We start from the raw sequence: 23409 nt of genomic DNA, 5'->3' as shown, positions 1-23409 counted from the left end.
TCATGAGGATCTTGCTCTGAAGGCAGATTCGGGTTCAGGGTTTGGAAAAGTTCTGAGAATCTGCATTTCTATAAAGTTCCCCAGTAAAACCAGAGGCTAGTGTGAAGATCACACTTGAGATGGCGAGATAATACTAAGGTGACTCACCAGATGATTTTTTCAAAACTGTTCAGGTTTCAGCCCTAAAGATCCTGTATTTCACATCCTCAGAAACCCCATTCCTGGGCAAATTAGGATGGCTGCTCACTGTACCTACGGTCATTGCCACTATCTACTGGCAATTGTCTTTCAAAGAAAGCTCCCTGAATGTCCACTTAATGGGTAGGGGTGGAGAGAAAAAAATTGAAGAGGGGAACCAGCACAGAAGCCCTGCTGAAAGCTATGGGATGCATAATCTACTCACAACAGGGTTCATGGTCATTTAGAGCAAGGGGAAAAGAAGTGATTTGGGAACTAGAAGACCTAGCTTCTAGTTTTGATTTGACTCACTGAGGTACACCAGAACAATTGCTTAACCTCTCTGAACCTTATTTGCAAAACAATCTGACAATACCTGCCTCACAACACTGCCATGCAGATTAGATGAGCTAACATACATGTAAGCACTAAACCTGGAGATCCTATGTTTTAAGTCCCAGCTAAATTTTCTGTGATCATTGCCTGACTTGTATTTTTTCTGCTTACTCTGCCTCTGTAATAGCCTGGTAGGGTTGGTAATAAACAAGGTGAACCCATCAAGGCAGAAGAGAAGCAGGAAAAGAGAAGGAAGAGTGGCTTAAGCTCCATGCAGGAGGAAAGGGGCCCCTGAATTGGCTCAGGGCCCACACATGATTCTTTAGCCATTCACCTCGGAGGACCTAAGAGGGCCAGAGCAGGAGTCAGTCCACATTGCTGGGTTGGTCTGGTATTCCCTGCTGCAATCCCAGGAGAAGACCGAGAACTCCAAATGGCATTGTAATGTCACCTATGCTATTCAAAAGTTTTGAACAAGCCACGTGTGGTGGCACATGCCTGTAATCCCAATGGGTCAGGAGGCTGAGGAAGGAGGATGGCAAATTAAAAGCTAGCCTTAGCCACTTAGTTGGGCCTTCTCTCAAAATAAAAAGGGCTGAGGATGTGGTTCAGTGAGTTAAGCACCTCTGGGTTAAATCTCCAGTCTCACCTCCCTGCCCCCCCAAAAAGGTGTGAACAAGCAGCTCTGGGAGTACAGAGTTCTCAGCCTGGAGAGTCAGCGAATCCAGGAATGTAGATATGGTGATATTGAGTTTTTGAACCCCTGTTCTTAAAGGATGGGAGGAAGGGCAGAAGATGTAACAAGGCCTAGGGGAATAGAAGGTCCATAGTGAGGAGGTCTTTGTGAGCCAGGTGTGGGACTTGAGGCAAAGCACCTCTGTAAACTTGGGGCCACTTGGCAGTCCAGTCTTTCAGGGGTAGATCTCCTGCAAAGGTTATGGGGGGGGTGCATCAGGAGAAGGAACAGAAAGGAAAGACACAGCACTGAGGGTTATCTGTATAGAGCTCTCTCTCCCTCTCTCCTTTGGTGTTAGACTGAGAGCAGGCCATTTGGGGTCTGGAGAGGAAAGAAGCAGGAGGAAGGTCAGGCTACCATGGCAGTATGTGGGGTAGAGTCACCTGGGTTCCTCGAGGCCTGGGAAACTGCAGGGCTCTAGGAAGAGGGTGTAAGAAGCAGTGGAGATGAAAGGGAGTTGCGGAGAGGTGGCCTCATTTCCAGACCTTCCTCCAAGGAGGACAGAGGGGGCAGAACCTGCTGCACTTAGTTACAGGCTGTAATGGGGGTGGGGGAGGAAACTCCCTCAGAGGGAAGTGGATGGGGACAAAACCTCAGCTGAAAACCCAGACTTCACCTGCCTGGCCCGAGGATGCATTTGGAGCAAGACTTCTGGGCCTGCAGGAATCTGGGACACCAGTTCAGCCCTCTCTCATCAGGAGAAAAATCACACTTTGCTGCTCAGGTGAGCAGAAAAGAACAGATTTTTCTTCTCACCTTGATGTTTGCCTTTCCTTCTGAATTTAAAAAGGAAATGTAATTCAACACATCTTGAATTTGGGTGTTGGGCTCTTCAGAGTCTAATTTTGGTCAGGACATGACTGCTTGAGATCATAGGAATCTATAGTTCCTTGGAAGGCGTCCCTGAGTGGCCTCCTGCTGTGTATCAGCAAGTCATGTGCCATGTCAAGAAGACTCAGTCAACAATAGATCAAATACATGAAGGTGGTCCCACAAGATTAGATCTAGTGACGCCATAGCCACCTTGGTTGTGTAAGTACACTTTAATTTTGTATAGGGGCAGAATCGCCTGGTAACAATTTCTCAGAACAGATCCTGTTAGGTTTTGAATCTGAATGTCCCCCAAATTCGTGTGTTGACGGCTTGGTCTCCAATGAAGCAATGTTCAGAGGGAGGGCTTTGGGGAAGTGAGTGGATCATGAGGGCTCAGACCTCATCAATGGAATCATCTCTTGATACCTGAAGAGAGTACTAGGAGGAGGTAGAAACTGGAGGCAGGTAGGGCCTCCTTGGAGGAAGTAGGTCACTGGGGACGTGCCTGGAAGGGTTTATCTTCTCCCCTTTCTCTCCCTCTCACTCTCTCTTCTTCTTGGCATCCATGAACTGAGCAACTTTTCTCTTCCACGCACTTCCACCATGATGTTCTGCCTCACCTCAGGCCCAAAATAATGGAGTGGCTGACCGTGGGCTAAGACCTCTGAAACTGCAGGCCAAAATCTTTCCTCCCCCAAGTTATTTGTGTCAGGTGTTTTGTTCATGGTGACTAAAACTAACACATATCCCTATTATTAAGCTTCATGTAACTGTGCCTGTTACCTTTGCTATCTTTTCATTTCTGACTTCCCGGCTCCATGTTTACTTTACAGAAAGTAAACTGAGCTCCAATTTACCATTTTGTTATATCAAGCTATACAGCCCAGGACAAAATACCTAACCTCAGTTTTCTGACCTATAAAGTAAGAATAATACCAACCTCATTGATCATTGTAAGGACACCAAAATTACTTGTATGAGAATCCCTAGCATGATGCCTAGTATATAGTAAATGCTCAATAAAACTATCTGACACTGAAAGCAAAAATGAAACAAGCAGTTATTTGCCCAAGCTGGGCAGTCCACATTGGCACAGGTATTAGAGAGCATGTGGTAGAGAAGGCACAGCTTGAGAAAAGACTTCCATGCTGTGATGTTGCTTCAGTGACCTGCAGACAGCATGCTAAGCAGCATAGGAAGGGCATCTCTTGCCCAGGGATAAATAAAACAAAAAGTTACTCTCCTGGAGCAGTTGCAGACAGATGGGGCACAGATGGGGTCTATGAGTCCCTTGGGGTCCTGGAGCAAGGCGATATTACCCAAAGGACACCAGGAACTTGCCTGCAGGGCAGAGGAGCAGCCATGGCCAGAACACTGAAGACTGGCCCCATGACCCAAATCAGCTGTCTTCCAGCAGGTTCCACAAATACCCCTGGGCTGACCTTCCCCCAGCAAAGACAGTCATGATAACAATAGATGTTCGCTGTTCATTATGTACCAAGTAGGGGGCTGAAATTCTTTACATGCATTAGCTTCATTTAATTTTTCTCTCACATACGCGCACACTATGACATTGTTACTGTCGAGAAAAATAAGGTTAGGGAGGTGAAGCAATCTGTTCAAGGTCATGCAATTATGCAGCACCCCAGACAGGCTTCAAGCCAGGGTCTGGGGACTCCAGAGGCCAGCTCTTATAGCAGTTGCTCCATGGCTGGTCCACATGGGAAGCTTTATGCTCCATCCCCCTGCTCTTCCCTTGAAGAGTGATTGGAAATAATTGGAACTGTCATTGGAAGTAATGAGAAGTGACAGAGTTTGGGTTAGAAGGCTTATTGCTCCAAGTCTGAACGATCCCCACAAACCCAGGCCTAAATTTAAACAGTGAAGTCACAAAGCAATTTCCCTCTCAGGGATTGGATCCCCACCCCCAACACCATCCAGAAAAGAAATAAGAATGTCAGGGGCTGAGTCTCTTTTCCTGATAATGAAAATTCCTCCCTGACTTGATCCTATTCTCTTTCCACATGGAGGAATACCATACAGACCCTGGGTGAACAGACTGCCCTTATTAAGAGCTTCAAATTCACTGATAGAATAATTCTTTCTTTTTCTTTTTAGCCTCCCATGAGGGAAAAGGTAATAGTGGTAGCTGTGTAGCTGGCAGGTTGTGATGAAGAATGACACCATAACTTTGAAGAGGCAAGGTCTTGGGGAGATTCAATCCCTCCAGGAAGTACCTGGCTAAATGCCAAGGACACACACTGATTAATGCATCCTTTTCGATGCTGATGGGGTGATCCATCACCCCTCACCCTGCTTATTTAGCACCAACCTCACTCACATGGAAGTGCCATGAGGAATATGAAAAGATCAGACATAGACCCTGAAGACCACAGAAGAAATACCGGACCTTCACAGATTTGGCACGCAAATAAGTTGCCTCCTCCTGAACTCCTAGAAATTTTGGTGCTTTCCTACATGATCTCTCTGTCCTTTCTGTAATTTCATGTTTATGATGGTCTCCCCACTGGGTGAATTCTTAGGGGACAGAAATTGTTATTGGAGTCTCAGAGCCTAGCTTAGGATCTGAAGACTGCAAGACTTATCCCTAATTTTTTAATTTTTTTTTGATACTGGGCATTTTGGGGGGGGTACTGGGGATTTTGGGGGTGCCCAGGAGCACTTTACCACTGAGCCACATCCCCAACCCTTTTTATTCTCTATTTTGAGATAGGGCTTTGCAAAGTTTCTTAGGGCTTCCCTAACTTAATGAGGCTGACCTTGAACTTGGCAATTCAGCTGCCTCAACCTCTGGAATCAATAGGACTACAGTTGTGAGGCACCATGCCTGACCTTTCTGTAATTATCTTGTGAGGGAGTGAGTGTGAATGCAGTCAGAAATGGCAGGGTAAGATGCGAGTGCTAAAGAACACACAGGGAACAGGGTACAAGGCACACGCTTATAATAACAGTGACCTGGGAGAGGCTAAGGCGGTAGGATCACAAGTCTGAGACCAGTCTGGGCAAGTTACTGAGACCTTGTCTCAAAATGAAGCAAATAAAAATATGGGCTGGAAATGCAGCTCAGGGTAGAGATCCCCTGAGTTCAGTTCCCAGGACCACACCACAAAAGAACAAAGAGGATAAAGGGGGAACAGCGAATTCCCTGAAAAAGAATGATCTCAGGAAAGGGTGCTGCACAAACACCAGGTTGGTTTAGCTTGGTTTTCCCTGCTCTGCAGTCCCTCTGCCTTTCTCCTCTTCCCTCCTTTTCTGGCCTCTCTCCTTGTTTCCCCTCCCCCTGCCCCTAGCCTTCCTCTTCTGTCTACTCCAGCTTTCTGACCCAGTCTTTCAAGACCTCCTCTGCTGTTTCTCTTTAGAAAAACTTCCAATATTCCACACTGATTGGGGAGCTATTCTGAAGATAGTGCTCATTTTCTCCTCTCAGTATGGGCACAAAGGAAACAGCTTTCTTCCCTGCCTTCTCTTTAAACAAAGCAGTTTTCAGTCTTATCACCAGCAGACTTTGGCTGAGATTGCACACACAGCCATTGAACTGACTGCCACTCACAAAATCAAGGTCTGATGTCAGCATTCTTCCCCATGTGGGTCTGCAGGGTGCCAAAGGAAATACACTTATATTTTCCCAGAATCCAGACATTTAGGAGGCTCGGATAACCAGAACTGTGGTGGGGAGGGGGGCAGGGGGAGAGGGAGAGTGGTAGAATCTGCATTCTTTCAGAACTGCAGAAAATAGGAATTTTATTAGAAAAAGCAACATACAAGCAAGTCCTACCCCTCCCTAAGCCTCACCATCCACAGCCTCAAGATCATGGCTAAGAAGGGAGACTGCATCAGTTCCCAGAGCAGGGCACTCTACACAATAAGCTCAAGGGCTACAAAAGGGCTCTGACTAAGTAGAAGGGACTAGTAACTCATACATGATATATAACTAGTAACTCAGTTATAAACAAGTCATTAAATCAAACAAACTACTTATGAAAAATTTGAATGAACCTGGGAAGGGTGTGGGTGATAATAAATATTCCAACAGAATTTCCCACTTTGGGATGTATGGTTTAGCACCCATTGTTGTGACCTCTGTGTCAGCCAAACACTATCTTCTTGGCCACACAGCCATGATTTCAGAATAATAGCATCTCTCCTGGTAAATGGAAGGCACATGGTGTTTGGAATCCCAAGTCCTGGCTTGATGTCCCAGCTCACCTGTTTACTATCAGCGTTTTCCTAAAAAGCTTGTTTTACTTCTTTAAGCCTCATTTTATTTATTTGTAAAATGCAGTAATAATAATGACATTTACTCTCAGAGAACAATTGGAGGGAGAGATAAGTTATGCTTAATGTACTTAAGAAACTGCTTCACCATTACAAATATTAGAAATTAAATAAATCATCAAAATACTCCTGCTCTATATATTCTCCTCTCAGGGTATAACAGTGAGCTAATAATAAATAATATGCAACTCATATTTCAAACCCCAAGCGCAGATTCAAATTCATGCAAGGAATCCATTAAGCCATACATTTAATAGGTACACATTATTATATGCAAATTGTGCCTTAAAATTAGAAGAAAATGCTTAATGTTTGCAAGTTGTTTCACATAATACTCTTTACACTGAAGTCTCTCCTGGGTGTCTATTCTTATTGGAGTTTTGTAGGTAATGGCCTAGGATGAGGTCCTTTGTATTTCAGTTACTGAACTTCCTGGGTAGGGAGATCTGGTCATTACCCTGACCTCAAATGATGTTCCCTGGTTCACAGAGCCACAGCGCAGTTGTAGGATGGAGGTTATGCTATTTTCTTTGTATTGGTTCATTGGCTCTTCTGGGTTCATAATCATGCCACATATTGCTATGAGTAGACAATAACTGAAAAAAATCAAGCATGGCAGTACCCAAGTCTTCCTGATCACAACCATATCTTAACCAGCTAGCACAATCTTAGAATTCAAAACCTCACAATTTGAGGTAGCGGCATAAGATCTAACCTTAGGCTAATATCCTTATTGAACACAGGAGGAAACTGAGGGTGGTATGACTTTCCCAGGATAACCCAGAAAAATTATAAAGGTTGAAGCCACTGATTTCCAGTCCCACTCCTTGTATGCACATACCAACATCTTTGGAACTTAGGGTATTAATTCCTTTCTCCTAAATGCGCCAGACATTAAACATGACACTGCACAGTTTCCAGGATTTCCAGTTATGATAGTTAAATTGAAATGTTACGACATCTGCCCTATTTTTCAACCAATTTCTCAACATAAAAACCATGCCAATTATTCAGCATTTAGCTCATTTAACTGAAGCACTGGAAGAGTGACTGTGATCTAGAAGTTTAACTACATGAGCTGAAAAAGAAGGAGAGACATTTTTCTGTTTCAAGAACATGGGATAGGGACACATCACAGAAATAGGGTTCCATTCCTGACCCTTCTACTAAGCTAGCTGTAAAACCTTAGCCAAGTCTCTCTAAACTTAGGTTCCAAGGAAGGATATCAGAAGGTTAATCAGCCCCTAGAAATTATTGGCAAAATTTGATGCATGTGCAACTTCGATAAGTGGTTTTGTGGTTTTCATCAGATTTTCAGAAGGGTCTGGGACTCAAAATTTCATGAGCTATTGATTTAGACATTCTCTTAGCTTTTTTCCAATTTTGAAAATCTGTGACTCTAACTTTAAAAAAAAAAAAAAGTATGTCTAGTTCATCATCAACTACCTTCATGAAATCCACTCCTATGTGTACAAGACAAAAATAGGATGAGACAAGATATGTGCCTACTGGGAAAATATATATATAATATCTCATTATTATGACCATCATCATGTCCTATCCCAGTGGCTTATACTTTCAAGTCTTCCTTGAGCTCATTTTCTGGGAAACCAAGCTCTTTCCCCATCCTCTCAGACTGAGGTATTTGCACTCAATATTAAAAACAAAGGGCACTACCAAGTGTTTATGAGAAGGGAGAAAGATCATGGTTATAGAAATTTTGAATTCCAGATCCATGTACCCCATCCTCATTTTACCAACAAAGGAGTCAGAACAAACACCCAGGGAGCTCGCCAGACTCCCAAGTCCAAGTCCTTTGCATTCTACCAGCCACTTCATAAGGTATCGGTATGCAGGATGGAGGAGAGAGTCAGGTAGGACACAAATGTAGCATGGGATTATGATGTCCAGGAAAGTTAAGGTGGAATCATGAGGATCCTAACAACAGGGGAGGATTGGGGTGGTATTTGAAGAGGTTGGGGTCCCCCTTCCTATTCCGCAGGGCTCAGAGCACTACTTGTTCATTCACATCAGAGGCAGAGCATTTGACTTCACTTATTGGCTGGTCCAGAAGTTAAAGAATCAACTGGCCCATCCTTAATGAGACCCTGGACTCTCTCAGCCTTCTTAATTTCTCTGCTGTATTGTGCATTTTCTAGGAAAAGAAAAGCCTGAAATCAAGCCAGCCATAATCAGAAGCAGCCCCAGAACTGCCCCTTTAAAGGCCCAGAGATGATTTTAAGATTCAGGCAATTCTGTGGATTTTCTTTTTGGCTTTTCTAAAGAGTCCTCAAGCATATCAGGGTTCAAAACATCTTTGTAATCAGGGGCTAATCCAGTCAGCAGAACTGCTTCCCCTGGGGGCTCCTGATTCCTGCAGAGATGACAGCTGGGGAGGGGTTCCCTCAGTGTTGTTCCCCTCTGATGTCTGTCTCTTCCTTGAACAGTTTAATCAACTCAGAGTCCAGATGTCATGAGTTCAAGGATACCTGACAAAGTCCTACATGTAGCAAAAGATTAATAGTAGATGTGAACAATGAAAATCCAGTTGTGTAGAATTCTAAGTCACAAGTCTGCTTTTCTCTTATACTCAGACCTTACTTTGTAAAAATTTTATAAAGGAAGACCCAAGGGCTGGGGATATAGCTTGATGGTATAACAGTTGCACAAGGCCCTGAGTTATATCCCCAGTGCATCAAAACTCTCTCTTACACACACGCACGTACACACACACACACACACACACACACACACACAGGACAGACCCAAGAGAGAAATCAGAGAGATGACTTTAATGATGAAGGCAGGGTTGTATTTTTCTCAACAGAGGAATGATTGTGCACAGTAGGCACTCAATAAACAAGGGCTGGTGAATTATGACATCTTTTGACCCACATCTTGCTCAGATCCTCCTTTCTCCTGAACTAAAGCTGATCATCACAGGTGTTCACAACCAGGTACAACAGCAGATGGCAACTGTTCATAAGGACCAGTCACTTTTCACTTCCACCATTAACTGCACTTGACCTACCTGCAAATCCCATCTCTGCTAACTATGAGCTCATGGCCTTGAGCAAGTTATCTGACCTCTTTACACCTTGATTTCTTTGTCAGTAAAATGAGGTTAATCACAAAGGGTAGCCAATAGAGTTGGTATAAAGAATGAAGGAGTTAACAAAATAGTACATACAAAGTGCTCAGTATAACAAGGACCTAATAAGAGGACTCCAATGTTTGAGTCTATTAAATGTCTAGTAATTGAGAACTCAGTGGTGAAAGAGACAAAGGTGCCATCCAGCTGGGTCAGATGTGCAAAAGGGCATATGTTGCAAAACTTAGCCAAAGGCATTTCCCATCCTATTTGAGCAATAGTTTAGGTTAGCCCACCTCTTCCGTTCCGCTAGCTTGGGTGGTTACCAGTCTGAGTTTGGCCTACAGTTTGTAAAGTTCCAAAGAAAGAGAGAGCGCTGGCCACCTATCCCAAGGTGGCCCTTTAGTGCCTCTTCACTTTTGTTTGCTGTTTCTTCTAGACATCAGCTTCCCTCCATCACCTACTATTGTAGGTTTTCAGGGCTAAAAGAGACTTTGGAACAATCTCATTTTATTTCAGAGCTAAGGAAAGGAAACCCTGAGTAATGAGTAAGCTGGCAGAGATCTTCCAGCTAGTCATTTCAAACTGGGGACTAGTTCTGCTAGTGCTTCCCTCAGTGTTTGTCTGGTGTCCTGAGCAGGACCATCAGCCATCCTCCACCACCCCAGTGGGCTCTTTGATTTTTGAATTCCTGGTAACTTTGGGTCCTTTCTCCAGGTGGACCCCAGCTTGCTTTCATGGTACGCTGTGAATTTTCTTTAGTTCTCTCTGCTGCCTCCCCTGTCCTGACCACTCACATAGGCTCATTCCCCTTCTTGAACCTCGGGCTAGTCATTCCCTGTGGGGTCCTGTCCTGCAAACCCGCCCCTCCCTCTCCAGCCTAGGTAAGTCAACCTACTTTAGGATGTCTGAGACCACAAAGGGACACCGAGGAGGGCTCTTCTCTCCCCAGAGCATGTTTTAAGAAAAAGTGGTGCTCGCTCTGTTTCCATTCGTTTTAAGTCTTCATCCCCTTCCCTTCGCTCGGTCCCTGCTATCCTGTTCTGCTTCCCTATCTTCCCCTTTTCCTTCCTCTACGCGTCGCCTTTAGTGCTTGCACCTTCTCTTGGTCCTTGCGCTCTTTCCCCTTTTCCTTCTCTCCTTTCCTGCCCAGTCTCTTCCCCTCTCTCTTCCTCTTACCCTTCAACACATCTGTTTCTAATCTGAGCGCTCAGAGGCGCCTGTTTGAAACAAAAAAGCTCCCCCCACCCTCAGGAACCTGGCACAAAAATTCCTGGATGAACCTTCCCTCCCCCAATTCTCCTGAAACCAAATACCTCCCTAAGAAGGACCCTCCACATTAAATGGTTCACGGCCAAACTCGACTAGGAAATGCCCCCCAACCCCCAGCCAGCTCAAGGGCCCAGATGTGTGAGACATTTTCGATGGCCGACTGGGCGGTCCTCCGCTGCCAGATGCGCTCCTGCGTGGCGGGTAGGCAGGGACCCAGTGGTCCGCGCACTCAAGGGCTACGGGGAACCACGGTGCAGAAGGCGAGTCTTCCCGGACGCTGGGCTGTGTTTGCCCCGAGCCATCCAAACTCCCGCCCTCCCCGAGGCACTCACCTAGCAAGAGGAGCGGGAGGAGGGACATCCCGATTCTCGGACGCGGGCGCTTCCCCGCTCAGCGGCTGCCTGGTCGCTGGGCGGCTGGGCGCAGCCGACAAACCTTTGGATAGCTGGGCGCGGCGCTTTGGGGTGCGCGCGGGGGGCTGCAGCCATGTGCGGGTGCAGCAGCCCTCCCCACGCCTTGTGTCCCCGCGCCCCTCTCCCGGGTCCCCGCGCCTTGAGCTCCCAGGCACCGTGGGGCTTCCAGCGCTCGCCCCACTGGCTCGCACTCGGACCTGAGCCCGGAGTAGGGTCGGGGGAAAGAAGGCGAGTAGGAAAGGCACTACCGCTTCAAGGAACACTTTTCCCTGTTTGGAAAGAAAAACGAGTGGAGAAAGAGAGAGGAAAAAAAATTGAGCTGGAACCACATGGTTGCCTCCTACCGCAGCCCCTCCCTCCTGGCTCCCTCCCTTCCTCCCTCCCTCCCTCTTTCTCCGCGTTTGGGGTTAGCTGTGGGGGCTGCTCGGCGGGGGAGAGGCTAGAGTTGGTCCGGGCGGGGATCTACCTCGGGGTCTGGAGGGAAGGACGCGGGAAATTGGGGTCGGTCCGGAGGCGGTTTGGTTGCTGGAGGCGCTGGGTGTTGGGTTGATTCTGTGTAGGAGAGAAACAGTAACACTTCGGCCAAGAGCCGTAGGGTGAGGCCTTGTTAATTCAATTCTCTTTCTGTTCTCTCCATTCTCGCTTGCATCTCTTCTTCCGTCTCACACACCACTCTTTGCTTCCATTTCTCTTCCAACTCAGTCATTTCTCTTCTCCCTTAAAATTTACATTCTTCCTACTTCTCCTTTCTTTTCTCCTCCCTCCTCCTTTCTCCTGACCTTTCCCTGTAGGGTTTGGACAGTAGGAAGCTACCATCACCTAGACAGTAGAGCATGGACGTGGGTTGTTAAGACAGTCTCCAACCGGTTTGGTGGTTGCATTTCCAACTTAACTGCCTGTTCTGGCAGCTCGCAGCCACACTTTGTCTGGCTTTCCCTTGACCTTTTGCGTTTGCTCATCCTCTCTTGCCGTTAGTGTTCACGCTGGGATCTGGGCAGAGCAAAGCTAGCCACCGTCCTAGTGAAGTGGGGATCCGGATCTTGATAGGATGAGGTCCTTCAGGAAACCTAAGAACAAACTGCATTGCACAGGGCCCTGGCAAAACTGGCACCATCCCCTTTCAGGAAAAAGAAGGCAGATGAATGAAGTCCTCCTCCGAGCTACAGCGAGCACTCCCTGGGCACCCGCGACCCTGCCAAGGAGGCGCACACCTGGAGTCTGGCTGCTGAACAGGACAGGGAGCGGTCGCCTCCTACCCTTATTTGGCCTTAGGGGTTTGGTACTTTAAGATCGGGTTGCTCAGTGGCGGCGAAAGGGAACCTGCGGAGAAAAGAACTGTGAGAGCGGCACTGAGGTCTCACTGCCTGGAGCTTAGACGGTGAAACCTGTACCGGGCCTTCCAGAAAGCTGGGACCTGCGCTCTCTGGCCCCAGTCTCTCAATGTCCATGGAAGGCTTGGGTGAGGATGCAATCGCTCACCTTCCTTCACCGGAGTCTAGACTGGGAACTGGGGCCACAGCCTGAGAAGCTGGGCAGCTGCCAGATTACCCCAGAGGGCTAGTGGCCTACTAGGTCACATCTTCGTCTAGTTTTTCCATCCCTCTGCCCAAGACCTTTAGTCCTAACTGGCTCAGTCCTTACAGTTGTAATGAAAACCAGTTCCATTGCAAAGGTGGAGGAAAGCAGAGGCCAGGACACTCAGAAATGTTAGCAAAAGCAGGAGCCGTTCTTGGGGCTCTGAGATCCGATGTAGAGTTGCCTTAGTAAAATTGCAGTATTTATTCATGCACTCCTTTTGTAACTATTTCTTATGCATTCACTCAGTGCCATATGATGTCTTAGGTGTGGAGGACACAAAGTGACTATAACTTGGTAATTAATTGACATTTTAAAAAAATTGGCACCAACTATGGACCAGGATTTATATTAATTAATGTTTTATTTTTATTTAATTCTTATGACAGTGCTAACTGGTAGGCATTTTAAATTCCAATTTAGGTGAGGAAATGACAACTTAGGGCTAAATATTTTGCCCTGGATCACAAAATAAATATCAAAACTTCTCTATTCCAATATTAGCATTATAATTTAATATTTTAAAATACCACGTTTTTAAACATCTATTTTTCAGTTGTAGTTGGACACAATACCTTTATTTTATTTATTTATTTTTATGTGGTGCTGAGGATCAAACCCATTCCTCACACATGCTAGGTGAGCACTCTACCACTAAGCCACAACCCTGGCTCCTGAATTACTACATTTTCTATTATGAAGTATTTAAGGTTTCTTTGACTCTGAAGTAATTTCATTCTTCATTTTATATTTCTTGTGTAATGGGGAAAACAAATGCATTCACAATTACAATCCCAATATAAATGTGTTGGAAAAAAAGTATAAAGAACAAGGAAGGAAACTACACAGGGAAAGTAATTTTTTGTTTGTTTTTTAATTTGTTAAATTTTTTGACAAAATTTTAGACTTACCAAAAAGTTTTTAAACTAGTACAAAAATTCTTAGATGCCCTTTATCCAGATTCCCCCTCTTTATTTCTTCCTAGGGGAAGTGTATTTGCATGTTTTCAAGGCCCCATCTCTACTCCTCCATCACTGGTGGCCTTTCTCACAGGCCTGGTTACTCTAGGCTGTTTATTGCTTGAGGGCTGGTTTGCACATAAAGACAGATGTGTGTGGGTGTAGGCAGATGTGCTCAAGTCCAAGGTATCAAGATACTTTCAGTTCAAGGTCATTAGCCATCAACACAGGAAATGATTTGGTCAGGCTGAGACTGGGTCATAAATACTGTTTTCTCAGGTCCAAAGTCTTATAACCAGTAGGTATTTGGTTCACCATCCTGGGGGAGGGCTTTGGGGCCCCAGGAGATTACTATCCTTAAATTCAAAGCCTCTTTTCTGGGCCATCCTTGCAAAGTAAGAGTGCCTCTGGTGTGGCCTATAACTCAGCAATCCATGCCCTACCTATTCTGGGGTCAACAGATTATGCTTGGGTGCCATGGGGAACCCAAAGAACCAGGTGGTGGCCCTGACTCTTAATGGCTCTCCCAGTGTAGTAGGAGAGAAAAGATCACATGTGAAATGTTTCAACAACCATGTCAGAAAGTAAAATGTCAGAGTAATGGCCCTGACAATGAAACAATGGAAGTTCTGTGACAGGAAAGCACACTAGGCTAGTGTGGTTGAAGAAAGCCTAAGCCAGGTCTTGGGGAGGAATAGCATTCATTAGATGAGAGGATCTGGGTGAAGCCCTGGGTGGGGCATTCCTGGACAAACACATGGAGTTGGGTATTGCTTTGGTGTATTTAGAGGGCATTGAATGAAATGATATATATGAAATGAAATTGAAAATTGGAGCAAAATACCTAAGACAAGCCAAAATTGTGAAGAATTCTTAATGCAACGCAAAGAATTCTGGAACTTGTTCTGCATCTTCCCATCAAAAAGATGTTAACAAAAATACCTTGATGAGAACCACAGGATGTGTAAATCGGCAACTTCAGTCCAGAGGTGAGGTCAAGGGTTGGGTAGTAGTGGGTCATGTCTTTCATGTCCATCCATCTTCCTACCCCATGCTTTCATATGGATAAAGGACATTATCTCAATATTTTATAAAGTGATATGTGTCAGGTAGCTAGCAAGCCATGAAATAGGTGAGTAGGAACTGGACGATGAAGGGCAACTGAAAATCACAGGAAGCCTTACAGGAAGAAGGGACCTTGGTATATTAAAACCTCCCCTAGCTGCAATTATATCCCTTAAGAAAAACTATTGCCCACAGAAGGATCAAAGTTCAAGGCCAGCCTCAGTAACTTAGCAAGGGCCTGAGATAAGGAGATCCTGAACAATTTAGTGACACCCTGTCTCAAAATCAAAAATAAAAAGGGCTGGGGTGTGGCTCAATGGCAAAGCACCACTCCCTTCAATCCCCAGCAAAATAAATAAATAAGCAAGCAAATAAATAAATGTTATTGTTTTAAGATTATGTCACACCCTCCCAGGTGACTTCAATCCTCCCTTGTCACCAAACCATCACAACTCCCAATGACCCTGGCAACCAAAACACCAAGACCCTCACAAAAAAGCTTGATGGGGGCTATTCAAAGAGTAATAAACTGAGTAAGGGGGCAAGAAATTAAGGCAAAAATGGGGAGGACTCAATTTTCTTAAAAACTCCAACTCTAAGAGCAATATACCGTGCTTTCTTGGAAGTGGACCGTGTAGTTCCTATGCTGTCTGTCAAAAGTCAAAAGTTGTATCTGGGCAGGACTCTAAAAACTTCCCTGGGATCCCCTCAATAAAACTAGAAGGAATGCTCGGTCTCTCTCCCTTGAAAGTGTCATCTTTTCCCTTTTCCTATCCTCTCTAATAAACTCATTTCTGTTGCTCTGACAGAGATGTTGGGAAATCTTCCTGGCACAATTGCTGCCTCAGTTTTATGGCAGGTCTCTGCCCTGTAACAATCTGCATATGCAGTTTCAAGTCTTCTCCCTTATGGAGTGCCAAAGAGTACTACCCTAAATATCTCCTCTGTGGGGATTCTAGAGCCACCAGAATGGGGGACAGCATGATGCATTGGAAGGGAAACCTGAAGCAGAGGGACTGGTTAGAATCTGTTGCATTTGAAGGGCAGATGACAGAAGGATAACAAAACAAAATCTTTCTTCCGAAAGATTGGACAGGGTTAAGAATTTAACAATGATTGTGGGTAGGCCAGGGAATGGCCAAGAAAAGAGGCATCCAAGATGAGTGTAAGAGAGCTAATATATTGTACACTAAGAAATAGCAGCCATTTGATTACTTCCTGCAAGTAAGCCTCACAATATCATATTACAATGAGGAAAATTAGGTTCATAGAATTAAATAAATTACATCCCATTCTATGGTTAGTAAATGATTAAGGTGGGATATAAAGTAAGAAGATGCAAACCTCTATGACTCACTGTCTTTTGAGTGACTGCTGACAAAGTAGGGAAGCTGGGTAAGTTAACTTGTCACAACCAGAAAGATAAATTACTCAATTACTGAGAGATGGTAACTTTGAGGGAATGATAAGCCTCATCCATCCATCCATCTACCCATTCATCTTTCTTTCAGGCAGTAATTCAGGGCTGGATCTGTAGCTCAATGATAGAGAGCATGCCTAGCATGTGTGATGCCCTGGGTTCAATCCCTAGCATGAAAACAAAACAAAAAAAGCTGGGCACATGCCTGTAATCTCAGCCACTTGGAAGGCTGAAGAAGGAAAATTGTAGGTTCAAGGCTAGCCTGGACAATTGAGGGAGACCTGGTCATTCATAAATAAATAAATAAATAAATAAATAAATAAATAAATAAATAAATAAATGGGCTGCGGATGTAGCTTAGTGGTGTAAAGCTTGCCTAGAATATGTGATGCCCTGGGTTCAATCCCCAGTGCTGTAGAAACAACACTATACAAAACAAAAATCCAGCACATCTTCATTAGGTATCTACTATTTTCTGTTTCAAGCAGTGGAAAATTAATGGTGGTCAAAGAAAAATTGGTCTTTCCCCTCTCAAGCTAATGGTGAGTTAAGGGAGATGGACACAAACCAGCAATCAAATATGGAGGGGGAAAAGTTCAGAGAGCTACAGGGATCAAAGCAGGGCCTACTGTAGGAGATGTCAAGGAAGACTGCCTGGGAAGAGTCTGATCAACAGAAAGGAAGGGAGCACAGTAGGAAGATGGACACTTCTGCTATTATCCCTTCTCACAGGGTGCCTGGGAACTGTGGACCACATCTTTTAACCACTTTGAGGTATTCACCTATGTTCCATTCTCACAGATTAGGTTACAAGCTCATACGTTTACAAAGAGGCAGCTGTCGATGATGGAAAACATTCTGGGCTAGAAGGGAGAAAGTTGAGGCTCTTTGTGTCTATGAATAGATCTCCTGGCTTCACCAAGTCTTCCTTTCCTCTTTGCCTAACACTGTTAGGAAGAAGAAATGAATTTATGAGGAAGGCGCCTGCTGCAGTGTCTAACACATATGAGACTTGGTAAATATTTGTTCCAACTAAAACTAAAGTGAAGTTCATAGGATTCCATTCCCTGTAGTAAGAAAAGCCAATTTTCTGTCTCATTTCCTTTTCCTATTAAAACAAGGTTATCTTTATATATTCTTTCCTGTCCTGCAAGGATACTTCTCAACTTGGCTTTCCAATGTGTTATTTCTTTTTATGGTTAGATAGTAAGAGGCCCCAGCTGGCTTTCAGGGTCTTGCCTGGACAATTTTTATGGAGGCTATGTCTGAGGGCCAGCGTGCTAACACAGGGTAAGGATTGAGTGTTCTCCTTATGATGAGAGAGATAGCAGTTGAGAGTGACCAGGCCCTATTCTATAAACATCACATGGGGGACAGTCCCCATCTCTGACCTTTGTGGTCAGCAGTGGAGTCAGTGACTTTGGACGCTAGTCTCTTGTAGGATATTTATTGGTTAAGAAAAGATCTTTGCCCCATCTGCCTGAATAAAGCACTCAGAATGCAGAGGTCTGTGCCTCTTTCCAATGGGCTTTAGAGGTGGTCACAGGAAACTCAAAAGCCAAGATGAACACAGAGGTTCCTATAGCTGAGGAACCTCAGGATTTACAGAAGGACTCTGCTCTACATTCTACCTTTCCCCCTGAGATCAGCTGATCTGGTCTCCTCACCCTCACCCCACATCTTACTTTTAATTCTTATAGACTAACAACCTCAGGAAGGCAGTTCAGGCTTTGCAGGAAGATAGGATAATTTTGAATTCTAGCTTCTTTCCTGACTGCCTGACTTGGACATGTTTCTTAACCTCTCAGCCCACATGATTGTATCTATAGGATTTCTTATATGGTTATTGAGAAGCCTGCAGGAGACTATGTAAAGAAAGCTCCTGGCATTTGGTGTCCATGTAGGGCACATTGGTGTTCAGCAATTCCATCTCTCTTGCCCCTTAACTAAAAGGGCAGTGTATGTCATGACCCCAGAATATGCTGTAACTGGATCTGCAGAGGGTCCTTTCTCTTCTCCAAGAAGCAGAAGATAGTCTTTCCTGATTTTAGATCAAAACACTGAAGTCTAGTGGGGATTGAACCCTGGAGTGCTTAACCACCGAGCCATATCCCCAGATATTAATTTTTTTTTAGTTGTACATGGACACAATGCCTTTATTTTATTTATTTATTTTTATATGGTTGAATCCAGTGCCTCACATGTGCTAGGCAAGTGCTCTACCACTGAGCCACAACCTAAGCCCATCCCCAGACATTAAAAAAAATATTTTATCAAGAGCTTTGTAATGTTTTGAACAACTAATAATAATAAAAAATTTAAAATAAATAAATAGATATTTTATTTAGAGATAGGGTCTTGCTGAGTTGCTTGGAGACTTGCTAAGTTGCTGAGGCTGGCTTTGAACTTGTAATCCTCCTGCTTCAGTCTCCTGAGCCACTGGAATTACAGATTACAGGCATGTGCCACTGTGCCTGGCCTGGTGAAGTCTAGCAGCTTTCTAAAAAAAACACACAATTAAAGGAGCAAAAAGTATTCTATCTTTCTTCTCCTCCTATCTTTCCCCATCTCTGAGTTGAGATTAAGAGCAGAAAAAAAAATATTTTTGCTACTCAAAATTACCCACAAGAAAAGTTGGCATAAGGGAGCCAAGCAGGCAGGAAGAAAATTAAGGATTAAATTTTAGAGGCATCAGATCTAACTTCCTTATTTTCCTGAAAATGTCCCAGCTCAGTGAGTGACAGCAAGTTTACCCAGGGCCACACAGCTAGCTGGTAGCACGGAAGCTCTAGAACACTAGTTCAACTCCTAGTTTAGTGTTCTCCCCAGTGTCTCGCATTGACCTGTGGCGATTGCTGGGTGACTTCTCCCCAAAGGAGAAGTTACTAGACCCATGCCTGGCTTCACTCTGCAGCTGACCAGTGACAGGTGACTTTTATAAGAATCCAACATCAAGTCTCCCTCTTACCATGTAAGCACCTGGCAGAGAACAGAAATGGCCAAACCAGAAAACCAAAATAGTCCTATCTTCTGGCTGGGGAAGGACAACTTGCAGTCCCCAGTCTGCACAGCGCTCATGTACTTTTCATGCATTCAGGCCTAAAGGATGCGCTCCAGCCTGCAAGCTGGCAGTCATCCCATCTCTGTGCAGCTGCTGTCTCCACTATTGAGCTGGATGGGCCTTTAGAGTTTCTTCTCGTCTTTATTTCTTATTTCGTAGATAGAGACCCAGCCAGGGGACAGGCTATCTCAGGGTCACTGTCCAGTTAGAGGCAGAGTCAATGAAAGCAGACTGCCAAGCGACGGGCCTTTTTCTCTTTCTAGAGTGTGGAATGGTTCTTCCTAAAAGGTCAGGAATGAAAACAGGAAACTCCATGGTGACTGGTAGCAGAAACAGGTATGTAGGGCCCAGGGAAGAGCTGGGACTTTTTTCTTTTCTGTTTTTTTAGTTATATATGGACCCAATATCTTTATTTTGTTTATTTATTTTTATGTGGTGCTGAGGATTGATCCCAGTGCCTCACATGGGAGGGGCAAGCACTCTGCCACTGAGCTACACCCCAGCCAGAGCAGGGACATTTTTCTAGTAGTGAATGATGCCCAGCTGAAGCCATGGAACAAAACTGATGACAAAACAGAATATGCAAAGCCTAAACGTGCCACTGTTGTCCTGCCTGTGGGGAACTCATGTAGTTTGTGGCTGAGAGGCTACATACAGCTGTCAGCAGCTGTTCACAGCTGCTCATTGACAAGACAGATGTCTGTGGTAGCCAAGCTCAGGAGCCATGTGACCCACCACACACAGACATGTGACAAACTCAGATCATTGTCTTGTGACCCTTTAGTGTTCCCTGACAGTACTTCCCTCAGAAGGTGAAGAAAAATACATCCTGAAACTAGAGTGTAAGAGCGGAGAGTATGGATAGAACATGGGGTGTGAGGTCAGGAAGCCCTGCAGGCACGATCACCAACTGAGTCCACCTGAACAAATTAGGGACCTGAGTACCTCATTTATTTATCTGAAGAAAATACAAATGCCAGTGCCTTGTCAGCTCTTTGTATTCCTGATGAATATGAGATAAACATAATTAGGAATATCAATTGTAGGAATTGGCAAAACCTAATTGAAATCAATCATTCTTTTCTGTCCCCCATCTTGCACAGTTGCAGTAGAGAGTTGATGAGTCTAAATGTGCTTGGTGTGGACCCATGATGGACACAGCGGGGCACAGCAGGGCACAGGGGGGAAACTGAACCCAGGCCCAGAACTCAGGGTGGGCCTCTCCCGCAACTATGTCTCCTCCCAGAGAATGTGACCTGTACAAAGAGAAAGCAGATAGATAGAGCTCACTCGCTCATCCAATCCCATTCCTAACACCCATTTTTGCCCATATCTACCTAAGAGGCTAAAAAGAAAAATGTCCACTTTCTTAGTCTCCCTTGTCCCCCAGGAGGGTCATGTGACACAGGTCTAGACAATGAGTTAGGCACAAAAAAAATTTTTGTTAGGGAGCTTTTGGTAAACTCTATTTTCTGCTTTGTGCAAACCAGAACTGGAGTTTGCCTCCAAGGAGCTTCCAATTTATGGGAGGTGGGGAGGTATATAATATTCTTTTAGAAATCTAAGATACAGCATAGTCGTGGGTCTAAGAAAGGCACAGTGCAGTTCTCTGGAAAGTGGTATGGAGTGCTGTCATGTGGGTCATCAGGAACTGCTTTCTGGGGCACGGGGGTCTTTGAGGTGGGGAGGACTTCCTGAGGTTGGGAGATTCAAACATGGTTTCTGGTCCCAAACTCAGCAGCCCTTAGCGTCTCCATTATTCCAAGCCACATTATGGGAATCCAACTATGGCACAACTGTGACTCTGGAGATGATCAAATATAGTTAAATTTGGTACTCACAGAGTATTTTCTTCTGAAGTCCTTTAAAGATCCAATCTAGGGTTGGGGTTGTGGCTCAGTGGCACAGCACTTGTCTAGTACACGTGAGGCACTGGGTTCAATCCTCAGCACCACATGAAAAATAAAGGTATTATGTCCATCTACAATTCAAAAATATATATAAAAAGTCCAATCTAACTAGTCCCTCTGAAGTGTGCAAAGGTAGACAAAGAGTAAATCAGGAAGCTCACACAAAGGAAGTAACTTCTTTTGGGTACCGGGGATTGAACTCAGGGGCACTCCACCACTGAGCCACATCCCCAGACCTATTTTGTATTTTATTTAGAGACAGGGTCTCACTGAGTTGCTTAGCACCTCCCCATTGCTGATGGCTGGCTTTGGACTTGCAATCCTCCTGTTTCAGCCTGTCAAATTGTTGGGATTACAGGCATGAGCCACCGCACCCAGCTATAGGAAGTAACTTCTAAGACTCTAGAGCTGTTTGGGAAGAGCATCTTCCAATCCCCTTGGCCATCCTTCTAGCAACTATCCAGCTTCGTCTTCACCCACATAGATTCCTACCATCTCCTGTGAACATAAGCCCTCTAGCTATGGAGGGAGGCATCTTTATCTAATAAGCATCTGTATAATGAACTCAGCTCATACTGAGGACATGAAACTCCTATGGAAAGAATCTGTACTTTGAGTTAATTATCCCTAACAGCAAGTCATGGATTTGCTAAAGTGAAGTGCTTTCCCTGGTGACTAGTACAATGCCTTTTGAAGATTTCTGCTGGGCTTAGGGCTGGCATGTCAACTGGAAGCTAAGCAAGTTGTATTAGGACCATTCTCTAATCTCTCCAAATATTCCAGCCTAGACCACCATGTATTTAAAATTCATCCATCTATACCTTCATTAGGATGGCAAAAGAATAGAAAAACACACACAGAGAAAATAGCAGGTGTGTTGATGAAATTGAGACATTTGTGTACTATTGGTAAGAATATAAAATGGTACTATGAAAAAGAGTATGGTGTTTCCTCAAAAACATAAAAATGGAATTACCACTCGATCCAGCAATTTCCAAAAAATAATTGATAACAGAGTCATGAAGAGATGTTTGCACATCCATTTTTATAATAGCATTACAGTGGCCTAAAGGTAGAAGCAAATGTTCATCAACTGACTAATAGATAAACAAAATGTGGTATGGCTATACAAAGCAATATTATTCAGTATTAAAAAAGGAAAGAAATTCTGACACATGTTACAACGTGAATGAAACTTACTAAGGAACATGAGCCAGTTTTAAAAGGACAAATACTGCGTGATTCCACTTATATGAAATACATAGAGTGGTCAAATTCAGAAAATGGAAAGTGAAATGGTAGCTTCCAGAATGGGTCTAGATTTTCAGTTTGGGAAGATGAGAAAGTTGTGAAGATGATGGTGATGTTGGTTGCACATGTGAACCTACTTAATGCCACTGAACTATGCTTTTAAAAATGGTTGGTACCTGGGGTTGTGGCTCAGTGGTAAAGTACTTGCTTAGCACATGTGAGGCACTGTGTTCAATCCTTAGCACCACATAAAAAAATAAAGTTATTAAAATAAATAAATAAATTAATAAAAATGGCTGGTAGATTGGGTTGGGATATAGCTCAGTGGCAAAGTGTCTGCCTTTCATTCCCAAAGTCCTGGGTTCAACCCCCAGTTCAAAAAAAAAAAAAAGTTAGTATATTTTTATGTTGTATTTTACCACAATGAAGAGAAATTATCCCTCTTCAATAACATACCTGTAATCATAGCAGCTCAGGAGGTTGAGGCAGGAGAATTGCCAAAGCCAGCCTTAGCAATGGTGAGGTGCTAAGCAACTCAGAGAGATCCTGTCTCTAAATAAAATACAAAATAGCGCTGGGGATGTGGCTCAGTGATTGAGTGCCCCTGAGTTCAATCCCTGCTACATCCCCACCCCCTAAAATCACATTCTTATAAATAAAAACCCTGCTCCTAAACTGTCCATGTCAGATGTAGTCTGTTTTATGTTTTTGATCATCACAATGGAATTTAAAAAAGCAAGACCTTGAGTCAGAAAGCCCAGTTCAAGTTCCAGTACTGCTGCTCATTAGCTATGGATCTTGTTATTACAAAACCTAATTTTCCTTGTCATTGGCTGAATATCATATCTACTCTGACTACTTCATCAAGCAGATATAAAGATCCAATTAGATAATTTATGTGAATGTTCTTAGCAAACCACAGAACAGTAAATGGATATAAAATATTTTTCAAGATAAGGAGGTTTTCTCTGAGACCTGTGGTAATATTTTTCAACTTTTCCTGCCCAAAACTTCCTTGTATCATACCTACATTC

General features: G+C 44.2%; 1 protein-coding gene across 1 annotated transcript in view; it reads right to left on the bottom strand.

Annotated features, from left to right (window-relative positions):
- Positions 1-11650, bottom strand: part of Clmp (CXADR like cell adhesion molecule) — a 95659-nt gene extending 84009 nt beyond the window's left edge. The window contains exons 1-2 of the mRNA XM_076846246.1: positions 11601-11650; positions 11054-11403 (exon numbers count right to left, since the gene is read on the bottom strand). Of these exons, the coding sequence (XP_076702361.1) occupies positions 11054-11081 (28 nt within the window). The 5' untranslated portion in view covers positions 11082-11403; positions 11601-11650. The remainder of the gene's footprint in view (positions 1-11053; positions 11404-11600) is intronic.
- Between the last annotated feature and the right edge of the window lie 11759 nt (positions 11651-23409).

Source organism: Callospermophilus lateralis, chromosome 2 (assembly GCF_048772815.1).
Source record: "Callospermophilus lateralis isolate mCalLat2 chromosome 2, mCalLat2.hap1, whole genome shotgun sequence".
In the NCBI taxonomy this organism is placed as follows: domain Eukaryota; kingdom Metazoa; phylum Chordata; class Mammalia; order Rodentia; family Sciuridae; genus Callospermophilus; species Callospermophilus lateralis.
This window is presented reverse-complemented; position numbering and strand designations above follow the sequence as displayed.